Below are 18,356 nucleotides of genomic sequence, written 5' to 3'. Positions count from 1 at the left end.
CACCAAGACTCTGATTTTAATTTTGAATTACGAATCAATGGCTGCTGTTTGCTATTGTGGCAAATTGCAGAAGACCCTCTCTTTGGGAGGAATGATTGGAGCAGATTGAGTGAGGAGGGTTGCCAGACTATAATGCAGAGCTATCAATGCCTAAATGGTCAGATTTCCTTTCTTGGTAAAAATAACATACTTATTTGGTGCCATGGCTGTGCACAAAGTGCTGGGACAGGTACATTGAAAAAAGATGAACGCATTTAGTTCTCACACCTCCATATATAAGCAGTAAGAAGTCTCAACACCAAGTCCAACAGGGTTTATTTGAAATCACAAGCTTTTGGAGTGCTGGTCCTTCATCAAATGAGGTGGAGGCAGGTTCACAAACAAAGCATATATAGGCAGAGACACCATTGCAAGATAATTGTGGATTGGAATGTGAAGAATGGTTGAAATGCCAGTCTTCCAACCATTCTTCACATTCCAATCTTGCAATTGTCTCTCTGCCTATATATGCTGTGATTGTGAACCTGCCTCCACTTCACCTGATGAAGGAGCAGCGCTCTAAAAGCTTGTGATTTCAAATAAACCTGTTGGACTTTAACCTGGTGTTGTGAGACCTCTTACTGTGCCCACCCCAGTCCAGTGCCGACATCTCCACATCATATAAACAGACCATGGAAGAGCCTACAGTCTTGGTACTTTTGTAGTTAACATGCTTTTTTTTCTTGTCCGAGGAGCAGCAGTAAAGTAAAGTTGCCATAATCCCAGATGACCATAGTCTGCTTTCCTTTTTGAAGTGGAGAGCTGACTAGTGATGGTTTAACCTGAGGATCAGCACACCTCGGGTGAGTGGCAAGGTTGAGAAGGTGGGGTCTTCATGAATAACCTGTGCCGGTACAGGGATTTAACTCACCCGCGCTGTTGGCTTGGCTCTGCATCACAAACCAGTGTATGAGAAGCAACAGTAAAGTCCAACAGGAGATGTATTTTCATGATGCCATTGATTCTGCTGAATAAGGGGCGGCACGTGGCACAATGGTTAGCATTGCTGCCTATGGCGCTGAGGACCCAGGTTTGAATCCCAGCCCTGGGTCACTGTCCATGTGGCGTTTGCACATTCTCCCTGTCTGCGTGGGTTTCACTCCCACAACCCAAAGATGTGCAGGTTAGGTGGATTGGCCATGCTACAATTGTCCCTTAATTTGAAAGAAAAAAAAAATTGGGTACTCTTTTACAAAACATTTTTTTGAAAAAAAACGATTCTGCTGAATAACACAGTTGAACTTTGTTAGCTGATCAGAGTGTTGAGGTTTTAAATGGAGCAAAACTCCAGGATCAAAGTCCAATATGACAATTACTCCACCGTTATTATATATTGACTGCCATTCTATCAATAGAATCGACATGTTTCCTCCAGGACTGGAACATGATAAGTATAGTTCACATACATGGTTTTACTTTGGAGTATTAATTTAAATTGGGTGAACTGAGCAATCTGCCTGCAAGCCGACTAAGTATAGTTTGTGTTTAAGGCCTTTTTTGAAATAAATTAATTTGGTATGTCTCTGGTATGTCTCGTGAAAATAGAAACTTTTATAAGCAATCCTCCAGAAAGTAAGCCTCCATTGAGGATAACTTGCATGATTTAAGCAAGTACCAAATTTGGCCCAACATTTTTTGCTAATTGTTCAGAAGATTTGAATCAGCATTATCTCTGGTAAACTGCTTTTTAAACTGAAGAAAACTCTACATAAACTTGTTTAGGATATGGTAAGCATTACATTTCTTACATAAGATTTCAAAACTGCTGTTACTGTAATCGAAAATGTCTTGAAGTGATAAGTCCAATTCAAAATCGGGTTCGTCGAACACCGTAGACATTTCAGCTAACTAGATAAAGCCACAAAATATAAATCTGGGTAGGTTGTGATTAAATGTTATAATGCCGTGGTCAAACTGGAGCGGAACGGCTTTGTCCAGTTCTGGTCACCTGAGAAACCGGCAAGACTTTGAAACAATGGAAGCAGTGCAAAGAAGAGCTGCAAGAGTTGATCCCTCCTGCCTGAAGTTTGGAGTTGGGAAATAAAACAATGGAGAAACTTGGGATTTTTAGTTCGGCAAGGTGCTATTCAAGGATGTGTAAAAGATAAGGGAGAAACAGTAAATTAAATTGCAAGAGTAGGACAAGGGAACAAAATGTAAAACTGAAATTGGGAAATATTTAATATGTTGAGTTAACATGTGGCATAGACTTCATAATAGAACACTGAAAATAAATGCCCTGGGATCATTTTAAATAATTGGATGGTGCAGCTTTGGTCTTTTAGATGAATGAGCTAAGGTGGGGCAAATGGCCATCCTTGTCTATCGTGTAATTAAGTTGCAGTTGTGAATATCCACCTTTAATGTAAGACAGCGCTATTCCATATTGAAAGAAGAACGGACAATTTAAAGAGCGTGTAAATTCATATTTTAGAGCCTTTAAAAGATAGTTGGAACATTCAATACAAACATCTATTAAGAGCATGTATATGAACATGCAAGTACAGGATGTTTACAAATCTCAAAAATCCTGCATGGTATATTTCCAGTAGCCTTGGCTCAACTTTGAAATGGAAATTCTATTTTTATTCTGGACCCTGAGGGCAAATGGTAGCTGGTATTTACTGAGGTTTTCTTGAAATGACCCGTTTAAACGGGTCATTCCTTTTAGCCATTCATTTATAGAATCCATGGTACTCGGCTATTTACATCTAAAGCAAAGTATATTCTCCAAGACACAAAATCTTCAATGCTGCCCATTGGGTTAATCTGATACGGAATAGAAAGAAAACAGTACAGTATCAAGCAGTATGTTACAGTGCTGAATCAAGACCTAGGGATTCATCAGACACTAGGGAGTCATCAGCTAAAGTGGAATGTAGTTGATTTGCATTTTCTGTTCATTATCCTGGCTCGCTTTCTCTGGTGGATACCTGCGTGTAAGACAATCCCATTTTCCACTTAATGCATATTTTCCTCTCCTAAGTCGGGACAATGGATCAAGCGGACAATACCAACCGTGTTGCAAAGATGATGAGTGGGAGTTAAAGACACATCCACACAGCGGACTGCGTTGGCAAATGATAAACAGACAAGGACCGTCTGGCAAAAAGAATGCGCTCTTTTATGAAGCAAAAAGTCGTAACTTTTGCGAACTTATACTGCAGGTGTTAGTGAGAAACTGGTGCAAGAGTGGTAGAACGAGACATCTGCCCTGCACAGGACCAGAAATGCAATGTATATATGCGCACTTAATTGGACCAAATAAAACCCAGAGTTCCATCAAAGATTTCAGGGCAACATCTAGTTGTGTAGCTGCATTATGGAATGAGAATGTCTAATGACACACATACTCATATCCAGAAGTCACAGAAACATGGATAAAATTCCCATGAATTCCAGCAACCGAACTGAACTATGAAAAGATTCGAAAACGTTTCTAGTGCAAACGACAGAAGATGCGAAAACAAAGTTCCTGGTGGCACAAGCCTGCATGCCTGACAGAACAAAATGATAGCCTACGATGGATGGATGAGAATGGAATGAAGTTGTGGATTAATACGTGGACTCTGCGTTCCACTGGCCTACTTAAAAGAACACGAGGGCAGCATGGTGGTGCAGTGGTTAGCACTCACGGCGCCGAGGTCCCAGGTTCGATCCCAGCTCTGGGTCACTGTCAGTGTGGAGTTTGCACATTCTCCCTGGGTTTGCGTGGGTTTTGCCCCCACAACCCAAAGATGTGTAGGGTAGGTGGATTGGCCACGCTAAATTGCCCCTTAATTGGAAAAATGAATTGACCACTCTAAATTTATTTTTAAAAAAACAACTTTTTAATGTGCAACATTTTTATATCCTATATAACTGATAGATCAAGAGCTGCCTGCAAACACATCTCCCCAAATTGTAGTTCTACCGAGGAGTCTAAAATCAATAGTTCAACCTTTGAATATGTGCCTTATCAAACATTGTGATCATGTTGACACGATTGGATGGTTGGTGGAGAAAAAACCTTTTGCAAAGAGTTGAACTGTGTGTGCTGCCCCTGCTTTTATTTTCAAATGGAGGGATGCTATTAATGCACAATGTCTAACTCGATGGATGGAGTGGTAGATGAGGTGTTGTGGAGAACTGATTCTGAAATGGAAAGTACCAAATCTGATCCAGAGTGGGATCCTTATGACTATGCCGTAGCCAAAGTGATTCAATGAATTTGATTAACTCTATCATATGCCAAAGAGTATGAATTTGGCAGCTTTTAAAAGATATTGATTTGTGGTTAAAGATATCTTTGTAGAATTAATTAATTTATCACCCTAGTTTAATTTGAATTGCCGGTGTTATATATTTTCGCATTTCAAATTGACCACCCACACCAGCATCTGACAGGGTTCACATTTTATACTCTCTTTTTGGAAGGAATTTTTCAAGGCTTCAGTAAGTACGCATTTTACAGTATTACACATGAGTAACCTCTTTGCAGTTTTTATATAACAATATTTGAATGATAAAATGCAATGGAACTGGACACGCCTAGGACCTTGCTACTGTACAAGTGCACTTCGAAGATCCGTTCAGATTCCCACCTGTGTGCACTTAACAAATATTTTTTCACAACTCTATTGAAATAATTAAGAATCATAATGTAAGGTTAACTGTGGAAGGAGTACATTGGTGCCCTGATTGCGCACACTGTTAGTTACAAGAAGACTTTGTCTGATTTGGAGCTTGGTTTTACACAAGTAGCATTGGGTAAGTACCTTGCCCAATTATCTATTAGATACGTTTGAACAAGTATCAACAGACTTGACAAGATTAGAACCTGGCTTAATTGTTATTCACGTTTAGCTTTCTGACAGGAGTCGTGGATTTTTGATCAACATTGGGAGCCCAAATTCAATAATGTTATTCTTTGTAGCTCTTTCTCCCCCCCCCCCCCCCACACACACACACACACACACACACACACACACACACACACACACACACACTGTAGGCCTTTGTGACTTAGCCTTAAGACCTATCTGGTCTTAGCTTGTCCTAAGTTTTGAATTCAAAAAAATCTGGTCTGATACACTGAGACTAACATATTCAGTAATGGGCCAGTGGAATGTGTTTGCGAATGATGGAAACAACAGTGATTGCATTCAAGAAAAGCATACTGTGGCATTGCTTTCATAGTCAGGCAATTGTATTGTGGAGTTTTAGTCTCTAGAAGAAAACACAAAATTGGGGGGTGCAGTTAACCGATGGAGCTAACACTTTTTCCAAATTAGAAGTTTCTTTTTACATTAAGCTGTTAAAAATTATGATCTATGTAGTTGTAAATTATCATGAGGAACCAAACGTATACCAACAGATAGATCAGTACTTTAAAACAGGCCCAGCCTTAAGCTAACATTGCTTAAATAGTTCTCTGAAGGTACATTGATGGTAGCTTCAGTGTTTCTTGAAGGAGAGCCATTGATAAAGTTGACATGTAAACTGGGATGCTAGCCAGTGATCTGAGTACATGTTGCATGCAAATTTGATGCAAAAGTCAAAAATCTTCAGTTCCGGTTGGCACGGTGGCACAGTGGTTAGCACTGCCTCATGGCACTGAGGACCCGGGTTCGATCCCGGCCCTGGTTCACTGTCCCTGTGGAGTTTGTACATTCTCCCCGTGTCTGCATGGGTCTCACTCCCACTACCCAAAAGATGTGCAGGGTAGATGGATTGATTGGCCATGCTCAATTGCACCATAATTGGGTACTCTAAATCTAATCTCTAACTCCCCCCTTAACACTGCCCACACACGCACATATATATATACACACACATACACATGCACACATATAGGCGCACACACACACAGATAAGGGGAAAAAGTGGTGTGAAATAATGATGAATCTAAAAGTATTAATAAAATAAATTCTTCAGTTCCGATTCAGATGGGCGGCAAGGTGGCACAGCGGTTAACACTGCTGCCTCACAGCACCAAGGACCCGGGTTCGATTCCGGCCTTGGGTGATTGTCTTTGTGGAGTTTGCAAATTCTCCCCATGTCTAGAGTAGGTTTCCACCGGGTGCCCTGGTTTCCTCCCACAGTCCAAAGATGTGCAGATTAGGTGAATTGGCCATGATCAATGCGTAGGGTTATGGGGATAGGGTGCCATGGTGGGCCTAGGTAAAGTAATCTTTCAGAGGGTCAGTGCAAACTCCAAGGGCTGAATGGCCTCAGATTCTATTTTGTTTTTATAAATTTGAAGTACCCAATTATGTTTTTTCCAATTAAGGAGCAATTTAGTGTGGCCAATCCACCTACCCTGCACATCTTTGGGTTGTGGGATGAAACCCACGCAGACACTGGAGAATGTGCAAAGTCCACACGGACAATGACCCAGGGCCGGGATTCGAACCCGGGTCCTCAGCGCCATAGTCCCAGTGCTAACCACTGCGCCACCATGCTGCCCCCCCGGCATCGGATTCTATGAAGTGCGCAATATTTCTGGGCACTCATAAAATGTCAAAGTAGCATTTATGTTGGGCTTCAAAATGATATGAAAGCAAGTATTGACATCAATATGAAAGCATTGTTTTAAGTTTACTCCAAATCACAGTGTAAATTTAGCCTGGTTTCTCCACAGGTCTCTTGTTAGATTGCTAGCCATGGTTTGTTTTCACCTAATTATTATTTTTTTCTCCAAGCACCCATTTATTTCACCCCAACAGCCTTTGCACAAAACTCTCACTATACATCACCTGACAGAGGCCACCTGAAGCCCCTTTACATATCAGTGTCAATTAATGGATGCTTAACATAAATGAGACAACTAATTGCAATGTCTCTTAACCCATTACTTGACATGATTCTGTTGTACCCTAAGAGGACCAGTCCTCTGACGATTAATGCCAAATGGTCCCAGGCTCATTAATGAACCCGCTCTTCAATTTGGAGTCAGTTTCGCAGGTGATTAAAGTGTGACAGGTAAATGGTACTGTGTCAGTGAAAAGAGCGACATCTTTGTGCACCTTCGTTAAAAGTCACTGATGCAAGTTACTGGAAAGCACCAGTACCCAACTCAGCAAGTGTCATTTCTTACTAGTGGTAGAAGGACGAGGGAAAGGAAAATGGAATGAAAAAAAAGTTATTTATAAAAATTACATTAGTAAGCTGGATATGTTATCTTTCCCCAGCTGTACCTTTTCAGTATAGGAGAAATTGTAAAACGTTTAGGAATTGTATTATTTTAAAATTCATTCATGGATGTGAATATTGCCGGTGAGGCCAATTCCCATTGACTTCACTTTATTATAATAATCATTATTATCGTCACAAGTAGGTTTACATTAACACTGCAATGAAGTTACTGTGAAAAGCCCCTAGTCACCACATTCCGGCACCTGTTCGGGTACACAGAGGGGGAATTCAATGTCAAATTCACCTAAGCAAGCATAACTTTCGGGACTTGTGGGAGGAAAACCCGTGCAGACAGGGGAGACTGCACAGATAGTGGCTCAAGTGGGAATTCGAGCCCGGGATCCTGGCTCTGTGAAGCAACTATGCTAACCACTGTGCTACCGTGCCGTCCTACACGGGACTCCTTGATACCACACTCCGTAAACTGCTGCCTCTATGTCAAGGACAATCACTCTCAACTCTCCTCTGAAATTCAGCTCTTTCATCCATGTTTGGGCCATGGCTGTAATGAGGGGAACTGGAACCAAGCACACCTGGCAGAACCCAAACTGAGCATCATTGAGCAGGATTTGGAATTGCAGCGCCTGATAGGATGATGGATAAAGATTGAATTATAACTTTTTTTTTTAAATTTAGAGTACCCAATTCATTTTTTCCAATTAAGGGACAATTTAGCGTGGCCAATCCACCTACCCTGCCCATCTTTGGGTTGTGGGGGTGAAACCCACGCAGACACTGGGAGAATGTGCAAACTCCACCTGAACAGTGACCCAGAGCCAGGATTGAACCTGGGACCTCGGCGCTGTGAAGCAGCAGTGCTAACCACTGCACTACGGTGCTGCCCAAAGATTGAATTATAACCTTAAAAGGAAATTGGTTAACACTTCAGGAAAGAAAATTGCAGGTGTATGTTGAGTTGGGAGTGCGACAAACTGGATTGTTCTTCGAAAATGCAGGGGCAGATTTCATGGATCAAAATCGCAGCCTGTTGTGATGTATTGTTCTTTGTATGATTTTTTTTTTAAATGAAGTCCAAATAAGGGGCAATTTAGCGTGGCCAATCCACCTACCCTGCACATCTTTGGGTTGTGGGGGTGGAACCCACGCAGACGGGGGGAGAATGCGCAAACTCCACACGGACAGTGACCCAGTGCCGGGATCGAACCTAGGTCCTCTGTGCCGTAGGCAGCGGTGAGAATCACTGCACCACTGTACTGCCCCCTTTTGTATGATTCTATCATATTTTCATTCCTGTAGTCATGTTGTAAATGAGTTGATCTACTGTAAATGTTTTGTTGTCTCTACTGTTCAGCAGTTCCACTTTACCATCAGAAAGGAAAACTGTGCATTGAAGACTGAAATAAATTAGGATGCCACTTTTTTTGTGGCAGTTAATTTGGGGAACCCTTCCGTGGGATAATTAACTACACCGCTAACCTATAAATTCAGGTATGAATCATCAGCCTCATTCCTCCTCATCTAACAGTGTTGTCGTTGGATTTTATTAAAGCATATGATAGTGATTATCACATCTTGTCCACTTGCAACTTTGTAAATTACCCAGAAATGTAATGATTTGGAGAAAGGTTTTTATTTGGGATGAAGTGTTAGTTGATTTAATTACATTAAATGGGCCAATTGACGATGCCTGTTTAGGATGTCAGATTCCCGAGGGATGAGTAGAAAGCTTTGTCAACTCCGATTAGCCATTCTTTCCTTGTTGAAAATTTTCAATTGAGTATAACTTAGCTGCATATAATTTTTTTCCCTATAAGTAGTGCAGATCACTTTAGTACCACTGCTGAATAAGTTCTTGTGATATACTGAACTTTTGCATTGTTTAACTTTCATAGGGTGAGAAACAAAACCAGCACCTCGGAAGCTGTCCCAAGGGAGAAATGTTCAGGAAAGACTGAGTCATTTGGCATCCTTTGGTAGATAGGTATGTATGATAGAACTATTTGGATCAAGTATTTATGAATAATATTTCTGTAGACGAAATGTGTGAAATCTCTTGTTTTCTTGCGTACCATATTTAAGGTGACCTTGTTTTTTTTGTAAATCCTTTCTAAGGCACCTTATTTACATGACCGAAATAAGTGAAGTTACCGAAATAAGTGAAGTTATGACACAAAAAACTTTCTGTATGTTAATTATTTTAAACATTTAGTGTTGAGATATGTACATCACGGGCAAAGCTGGTATTATCCATCTCTATAGTGAAGGTGCACCAGGACTCTTAGGTAGGGAGTTTAACCCAGCAGCAGTGAAGAAAAGACAATCTGCATCAGTTGGTGTTTGACGTGAAGGGATACTTGGAGGTGATGAGATTGTTAGGAAAACGAGAGCTTTAATATTTCTTTTTTGCAATATCATGGTCATATATTGGGAAGCAAGCTTGTGGGGGTGTTGGCTGGTTTACTTGAAAATGAAATGAAAATGGAAATGAAATGAAAAATGAAAATCGCTTATTGTCACCCGTAGGCTTCAAATGAAGTTACTGTGAAAAGCCCCTAGTCGCCTCATTCCGACGCCTGTTCGGGGAGGCTGGTACGGGAATTGAACCGTGCTGCTGGCCTGCGTTGGTTTGCTTTAAATGCCAGCTATTTAGCCCAGTGTGCTAAACCAGCCCCTTGAATTTGAAACGAGGTCAGGCATCAGTAGAGAAGTTGTGAAGGAAAGTGGTTTGATGTGGTGATGAACAGAGCCAGGAGACCTTGAATGCGAATTTACACAAGGCAAATGAAATAAGTGATTTGAAGTTGGCTGTTGTATTTCAAAAGGGAACATATCCAATTGGAAAATTGTGAAAAGGTGAGGCAAAAGAATGCAAGTTTACTTTTAAAATATAGTATTGTAAACTTAAAAAAGGATCAATTCTGGGAAAAGAAACTTGTAGAAAACAGAGTGCAAAGGTTAAAGTGGGGAAAACAGATTTAAGGAAGCGTTGAAGCCTCGGTGGGTGTGGTGCCTGGTGTAATCGCGAACAAGAGGATTAAGTATTTTTTACTTCATGTTTAACTTTAATATAAAATCATCACAATTGGCCTGAGTTATTTTTCTTGATTTCAGCAATCCTCAATGCACAAATTGCAAAATCATTCTGGCAGCTGTTTCAAGTTTCCCTTTGGGATTTGGACAGCCTGGCACTTCTCTGCCGTGCCATAACAAGGTTCTCATGTAATTTGCTGATAAATGGCTTGTTTCCATTTCTGTCATGGTGTCTAAAGCCTAAGCAATGCCCATCTACTGTGGTTAAAAATTGCCATGAATAATGCAAAGTAACTTGTGTTATGACACTCTGGGCTCGTGCACGGTCAATTCCAACTCCACTTGACCCGAAGTCGCAACACGGTTGAAACTAACAATATCCAAGGTCTTTGGCAGCCCAATAACTACAGTCACAAAGTTTATAAATTTAGGCACAACTAACTTTTTATTATTAACAATAATCATAAGTAGCTATAATTAATTAGGCAACAAATGCAGCTGATTATCTAATCTCAGGTGGCACGGCGGTGCAGTGGTTAGCACTGCTGCATCACGGCGCCGTCCCCGGGTCACTGGCCATGTGGAGTTTGCACAATCTCCCCGTGTCTGCGTTGGGTCTCACCCCTACAACCCAAAGGTGTGCAGATTAGGTGGATTGGCCATGCTAAATTGCACCATAATTGGGTACTCAATCTAATCTCTAACTCTTTCCCCCCCCCCCCCTTAACACTACCCACACACGCTCATACACACACATGTACACGCGCACACATACAGACGCGCACACGCACAGATAAGGGGAAAAAGTGGTGTGAAATAATGATGAATCTAAAAGTATTAAGTGTCTTTGTTTCAGATGGACATCTTCCAGGTAGATTATTTCATCAGTCTAGACTTTCAGGAGGATGTTATCTTTTCTTTCAGCTTGCAACGGTTTTCACTGTAGACTCACAGAAATATCAGGCAGGCAGCATTAGAGAGAGAAACAGCTTCTTTCAGAGTCTAGAGGCTTCAACCTTCAGCAGTAAGCAGCAGAGAAAAGAGAGAGAGAGTGCTGCTTCTACCTTGAAGATCCAGTGGCTTCTGCCAGTTTCTTTCAAAAAAAAAAACAGCAGGACTCAATTGCTGGGCTAGATACTGTCCCTATCCAATCCATTGGCCACTAGCCAACCAATTGAAACAAATCACTCTATCTTCTGGGTGCCATACAATCTGATTTCTTCTGCCCAAAATACAAAACTTCATAACACTGTACTATTTTGCAACTGTTTCTTACTTCCTCTGCTCAACTTAAAGGTGTGTCTCAATTAACAATCCATGGGCCAAAAATGATAAAGACAAAATAAAAGAAATAGGAACTAAAGGAATCAACAGCAAGGACCCATATAGTTGCTTCAATAGCAATAACAACACTTTGGTATTTTGTCCAACTAAGAATGTCTACACATTTGTTCTGGTTTCCTACTGCTTTAAAGCCACTAACCCATTGTTATTCGTAAATCATCTTGCAAGAAGTTGTTTATGAATCTGTTTTCTTCCGAGCACAATCCACTTTGAGAAAATTAATTCCTTGGTAGTTACCATCCGGTTTCAGTTAGTAAACCAGTGCTACTGTCCTTGGCTTTTTGATACTGCTGTGCTCTGTATTTGATCACAGTAACCATAAGAAAGAGATTAACTGGTCATGAGAAAAGAAGAGATTAGAGTTCCTTTTTATCGATGTGTTGGGGTTCAGCAGTATCCTGTTGGAAGTGTTCCAATTCATATGGGTCGTCTAGTTTAGGTCTATGCTTCTGTCCTTAGGTGGTGATGTTTGAATATCTAAACTGGTCTGGTGGGGTTTGCAGACTTCAGCAAACTTTAGCTGATGGAATTTTGTTAATTTTGTATGGCTATATGAACAGAATTCCTGCAGCATTGCTTGTAAACTGAAGTGGAGGCGAGTTTTTGTGATACACAATATGAATGGTTAACAGTTGACTCTATCAGTTTCCTCCCACATGTCCCCAAATACGTGCTGTGAGGTGAATTGGACATTCTGAACTCTCCCTCCGTGTACCCGAACAGGCGCCGGAATATGGCGACTTGTTCTGTTGGTATATGAGTGATTAGCATTTTCTGTAACTTGTTATGAAATATTCGGTGTGTATTAAATGTATTTAATCTTACTCATATGGTCATGATTAGTGAACAAGCCCAATTTTAATCTTGCGGCCCACTGAGATGAAGGGAGAAGGGGCACTCATGCAGCCCACTCAACTAGGTTGACTGGTCCCTCATGGCAGACTGGTACAAAAGGTGAAGTCACACGGGATCAGAAGTGAGTTGGCAAGTTGGATACAGAACTGGCTAGGTCATAGAAGGCAGAGAGTAGCAATGGAAGGGTGCTTTTCTGATTGGAGGGCTGAGACTGGTGGTGTTCCGCAGGGATCAGTGCTGGGACCTTTGCTGTTCGTAGTATAGAATCAATGATTTGGAGGAGAATGTAACTAGTCTGATTAATAAGTTTGCGGACAACACAAAGGTTGGTGGAATTGCGGATAGCGATGAGGACTGTCCGAGGATACAGCAGGATTTAGATCATTTGGAGACTTGGACGGAGAGATGGCAGATGGAGTTTAAGCCGGACATATGTGAGGTAATGCCTTTTGGAAGGTCTAATACAGGTAGGGAATATACAGTGAATGGTAGAACCCTTGAGTATTGAAAGTCAGAGATCTAGGTGTACAGGTCCACAGGTCACTGAAAGGGGCAACACAGGTGGAGAAGGTAGTCAAGAAGGCATACGGCATGCTTGCTTTCATTGGCCGGGGCATTGAGTATAAGAATTGGCAAGTCATGTTGCAGCTGTATAGAACCTTAGTTAGGCCACACTTGGAGAATAGTGTTCAATTCTGGTCGATGCACTACCAGAAGGATGTGGAGGCTTTAGAGAGGGTGCAGAAGAGATTTACCAGGATGTTGCCTGGTATGGAGAGCAGTAGCTGCGAGGAGGGGTTGAATAAACATGGTTCACTGGAACGAAGGAGGTTGAGTGGCGACCTGATGGAGGTCTACAAAATTATGAGGGGCATAGACAGAGTGGATAGTCAGAGACTTTTTCCCAGGGTAGAGGGGTCAATTACTAGGGGGCATAGGTTTAAGGTGCAAGGGGCAATGTTTAGAGATGTACGAGGCAAGTTTTTTACATAGAGGGTAGTGGGTGCCTGGAACTCGCTGCCGGAGGAGATGGTGGAAGCAGGGACGATAGTGGTTTAAGGGGCATCTTAACAAATACATCAATAGGATGGGAAAAGAGGGATACGGACCCCGGAAGTGTAGAAGATTTTAGTTTAGACGGGCAGCGTGGTCGGCGCAGGCGAGGGCCGAAGGGCCTGTTCCTGTGCTGTACTTTTCTTCTTTATTCTTTGACTGTTCTAATGTCCTCCATATACATGCAAGGAGAGTGGTCTCAATAGGCAGTGATGCAAATTATACAGAGCAGACTTGTTCTAGACTAATACTATGATTTTTTGAAATGCACGTTTAACCGAGCTAATTTTTTCTCAGGTTTCTCATGCAGTCTGAACCATGGCCACAAATGGTACAAATTCTGGTTCAGCAAGCAACCATGCAACTAAGTCGCAACTTGGAATAAAAGGTGAATTTTGAAGAGCTTTTGTTTATTCATTGTGAAGAGATGTACCATTGCAAAGGTGTACCCCTACCTATGCTAGATTAAAGTTTCTGATTGTCACTTACTATTTCCCCTCCGAGATGTGGCCACAATTAAAATCTCAACCTGTAAGAAGTTGAAGGTTTGAAAACTTATTCCCGGCTTTGTGTTCATCGATTTTCCATCGATTGGCTACTTTTCCTCAATATCATTTATTTGTGAATAGGAGCCTAGAACCTACCCTCCTATTTGAATGACTACTACTCAGAACAGCCACTAATTGCAAGCAGATGAGGTATTCTATTTATCCAGGAGCCAAAATATTCACTATTAATTGTGCCTTTGGCTTGCTATGCTGCCTTGCATTCCAGAAGCCAATTTAGGACTTCCTGACAATTATGACAAAAAGGGGATTATTATACAGCATGAATAATAATTTCTCCTCGCAATTTGCTTGTGACTGTAGTGAACCTACAGAGCCTGTAAATATCCTGGTTCTGACATTGCTCTTTTCGGGCTCCCCATGAACTCCATTGAGCTACTAAATGAATGAAAATGGGATTCACTCATTTGATTGCTTAAGATCCTACTATCATCTATTCGAGCAAGTCATATAATTTTTAAAGTAAATACACTTAAATTGCTAGGCTTATACTCGTATATTTCTTCAAATGCATCATGGCACACCATGACAGTAGATGTCGTGGCAGGAGTAGCTACAAGCAGCAGTCCCTCCAAGTCAATGGGGATAATATCCTGATTAATGAGGATTTTATAATTGTAATTAGATTTGAAGCTGGGTTGGGACTTGAGGGGCAGGAATTTCAAGCTTCCTTCTGTTAGCAGATAATAAAACTTCTGCCAACATTAGAAATCTAAGGAAAATAAAATAGCTGCGTTGCAGGGGAGTGCTCTGATTGAATATGAGATTTCAACCACCTGTGTGAAGCACTGTGGTTATTTACAAGCTCCTGCACTCTGGCATTACTGCCCTGTAAACCTTTCCATGGACTTGTTGTCTAATGTGGTTGTTTTGCTGGTACCAGCTGTCGTGACATAACGCTGGCCGGGGCACTTCATCCAATTGATGCATGATTCCATTGCAATCATTAATCTCTTCTACTTGGATGATTTCATGAGGGATTATGGAGTGATAATTTGCAATTGTCAAATTATGTATTTGTAAAATAGTTATTGTATTTTAATTCAGTAAGAGCACTCCTTTTTAAAGATTTGTTGTCTTTCTATATTTCCTGTTAGTCATTTGCGCAAAGCTAAAAGAAAATAAGAAGAACTGGTTTGGGCCCAGCCCCTATGTGGAAGTGGCAGTCGACGGCCAATCGAAGAAAACTGAGAAGGTTACCAACACACACAACCCCAAGTGGAAGCAGCATGTCACAGTGTATGTTGGGAAGTTGGGCACTTGTTGTGCTGTCATTATGAATTTAACTGAAAGATCTGTTTAATGCAGCTGTTGCCTCTGCGTGTCTTGAGAACTGCAGAGCAAAAATAAAATAACCTCCCCACTGACCCCCTCAAGACAAACTTGATTTTTTTTCAGCCTAAGGAATTCCACGAGGTGCCCCCCCCCCGCACGCGCAACTTCCTCCATTCCAACAAAATCCATCTCCGGGAGGCTACCAGGGAGGCAAAGGCAAAAACTTCAGCCTCTCCCGCCCCCTGGAATCCGGGTCTTCCGACACTCCAAAAATCGCCACTTCTGGACTGGGGGCCGCGTTCACCTTCAGCACCTCGGACATAACCCAGCCGGACCCCCCTTTTAATCACTCTTTTCTTTCTGATCACACACACAAAATATCACAAAGTGAGATACTGTGACATGTTTTTTTAATAAACAATTTATTAAGGTATTTTTGGTATTATAACGACAACAAAATAAACAATGTACATGAAATTATAAACATAGTGCAAGAGCCGTCTCCCTCCCTTACAGGTCCCACCTTTATTAACCCCCTACTCTAAGCTAAACTAAACCCCCCCCTTTCTGCTGACGATTAATTTTCCGCGAAGAAGTCGACGAACGGTTACCACCTCTGGGCGAACCCTAACAGTGACCCTCTCAAGGCGAACTTGATTTTCTCCAAACCGAGAAAGCTAGCCATGTCCGACTTCGGGGGCATTGAGACCCTCCAAGCTAATAGTATCTGTCTCCGGGCTACCAGGGAAGCAAAGGCCAGAACGTCTGCCTCTTTCTCCTCCTGGATTCCTGGGTCTTCCGACACCCCGAAAATCGCCACCTCTGGACTCAGCGCCACCCTTGTTTTTAACACCGTGGACTTGACATCTGCAATACCCTGCCAGAATCCTCTAAGCTTTGGACATGTCCAGAACATGTGGACGTGGTTTGCTAGTCCTCCCGCACATTTTGCACACCTGTCTTCCACCCCAAAGAATCTGCTCATCCGGGCCACTGTCATGTGAGCCCGATGAACGACCTTGAATTGTATCTGGCTGAGCCTGGCACATGTTGTGGATGCGTTGACTCTACTCAACGTGTCCGCCCATAGACAATCCTCTATCTCTCCTCCAAGCTCCTCCTCCCACTTGCGCTTCAGCTCCTCGGTCTGCGTCTCCTCTGACCCCATAAGTTCCTTGTAAATGTCAGAGACGCTCCCTTCTACCCACCCTCTGGAAACTACCCTGTCCTGAATCCCCCTTAGCGGTAGAAGCGGGAAGGTTGACACCTGTTTATGTAGGAAGTCCCGCACCTGCAGATACCTGAATTTTGTTTTCCCCCTAGCGCGAACAACAGAACAACAGTGGGGAGAGGGGGCATCCCTGTCTCAACCCCCAGTGCAGTCTAATATAGTCCGATGTTGTCCTATTCGTCTGTATGCTTGCCACAGGAGCCTGATACAGCAACCTGACCCAGTCAATAAAGCCCCGCCCAAATCTGAACCGTCCCAGTACCTCCCACAGATAATCCCATTCAACCCGATCAAAAGCCTTTTCTGCATCCATTGCGACCACTACCTCCACCTCCCTGCCTTCCGGGGGCATCATGATCACATTTAACAACCTTCTTACATTGGCCACCAACTGCCTACCCTTAACAAACCCCGTCTGGTCCTCCCCAATAACGTCCGGAACACAATTCGCAATCCTGGAGGACACAATTTTGGCCAACAATTTGGCATCCACATTCATCCGGGATATTGGCCTGTAGGACCCACACAGCTCTGTGCTCTTGTCCCGCTTCAGAATCAGCGAAATCATGGCCTGTGACATCGTTGGGGGTAGCACCCCTCTTTCCCTTGCCTCATTGAACATCCTCGTCCACACCGGCCCCAATATCCCAGAGAACTTTTTATAAAACTCCACTGGGTACCTGTCCGGCCCCGTGGTTTTACCAGACTGCATGGTCTTCAGACCCTCCACTATCTCTTCCAGCCCAATTGGGGCCCTTCTACCAGCTCCCCGTCCACCTTTGGGAAATTCAGCCCCCCCCAAGAAGTGCCTCAACCCCTCCGGAACCCCCTACGGGTCCGACCTATACAGTCTACTGTAGAAATCCCTAAATGCCTTATTCGCCCCTGCTGACTCTCCGACCAGGTTCCCACCTCCGTCACTTACTCTCCCTATCTCCCTGGCTGCCTCCCTCTTTCTAAGCTGCTGTGCAAGCATTCTGCTGGCCTTCTGTCCATACTCATAGATTGCCCCCCTTGCCTTTCTCAGCTGCTCCACCGTCCTCCCTGTGGTTAACAAGCTAAACTCCGCCTGTAGCCTCTGCCGTTCCCTTAAAAGCCCTACCTCTGGGGTCTCCGCATGCCTCCTATCGATCTGTAGTATCTCCTTTACCAGTCGGCCGGTCTCTGCCCTGTCCACCTTCTCCCTGTGGGCCCGTATCGAGATCAGCTCCCGTCTGACCACTTCCTTCAGTGCTTCCCAGACCACCGCTGCAGAAATTTCCCCCGTGTCGTTGACCTGCGGGTAGTTCTTAATACATTTCCTCAGCCGCTCGCACACCCCTTCGTCAGCCAAAAGTCCCACATTTAACCTCCAGTGCGGGCGCTGGTTACTGTTTTTACTAACCTGCAGGTCAACCCAGTGCAGAGCATGGTCTGAGATTGTGATCGCCAAGTACCCCGTGTCCACCACCCCTGCTCAAAATAAAGAAATCAATCCGGGAGTACACTTTATGCATGTGTGAGTAGAAGGAGAACTCCTTCTCCCTCGCCTGCCCAAATCTCCATGGATTCCCCCCCCCCCCCCAAATCTGCTCCATGAACCCTTTTAGTTCCTTTGCCATTGCTGGCACCCTGCCCCGTTTTCGAGCTCGACCGGTCCAAGCCAGGGTCAATAACTGTGTTGAAGTCCCCTCCAATGACCAACCTGTGCGAGTCCAGGTCCGCTATCTTTCCCAGCATCCTCTTTATAAACTCCATATCATCCCAATTTGGTGCATACACATTTACTAATACCACCTGCACCCCCTCCAGTTTCCCACTGACCATAATGTACTGACCTCCCACAT

At 43.1% G+C, this 18,356-nt stretch overlaps 1 protein-coding gene across 3 annotated transcripts in view; it reads left to right on the top strand.

Moving 5' to 3' along the window:
• LOC140428580 (E3 ubiquitin-protein ligase Itchy-like) overlaps nucleotides 1-18,356 on the top strand; it is a 103,341-nt gene that overhangs the window by 19,705 nt on the left and 65,280 nt on the right. The window contains exons 2-5 of one of the 3 annotated variants that reach the window (XM_072515217.1): nucleotides 8,531-8,664; nucleotides 9,069-9,157; nucleotides 13,756-13,846; nucleotides 15,122-15,263. In XM_072515217.1, coding sequence (XP_072371318.1) covers nucleotides 13,777-13,846; nucleotides 15,122-15,263 — 212 coding nt within the window. In that variant the 5' untranslated portion in view covers nucleotides 8,531-8,664; nucleotides 9,069-9,157; nucleotides 13,756-13,776. Of the gene's footprint in view, nucleotides 1-8,527; nucleotides 8,665-9,068; nucleotides 9,158-13,755; nucleotides 13,847-15,121; nucleotides 15,264-18,356 lie in introns of all 3 variants that reach the window. The other 2 variants (XM_072515216.1, XM_072515215.1) reach the window with 2 other exon arrangements.

Source organism: Scyliorhinus torazame, chromosome 8 (assembly GCF_047496885.1).
Source record: "Scyliorhinus torazame isolate Kashiwa2021f chromosome 8, sScyTor2.1, whole genome shotgun sequence".
Lineage (NCBI taxonomy): Eukaryota > Metazoa > Chordata > Chondrichthyes > Carcharhiniformes > Scyliorhinidae > Scyliorhinus > Scyliorhinus torazame.
Note: the sequence above shows the minus strand (reverse complement) of the source record. Positions and strands in the feature narration are given on the sequence as shown.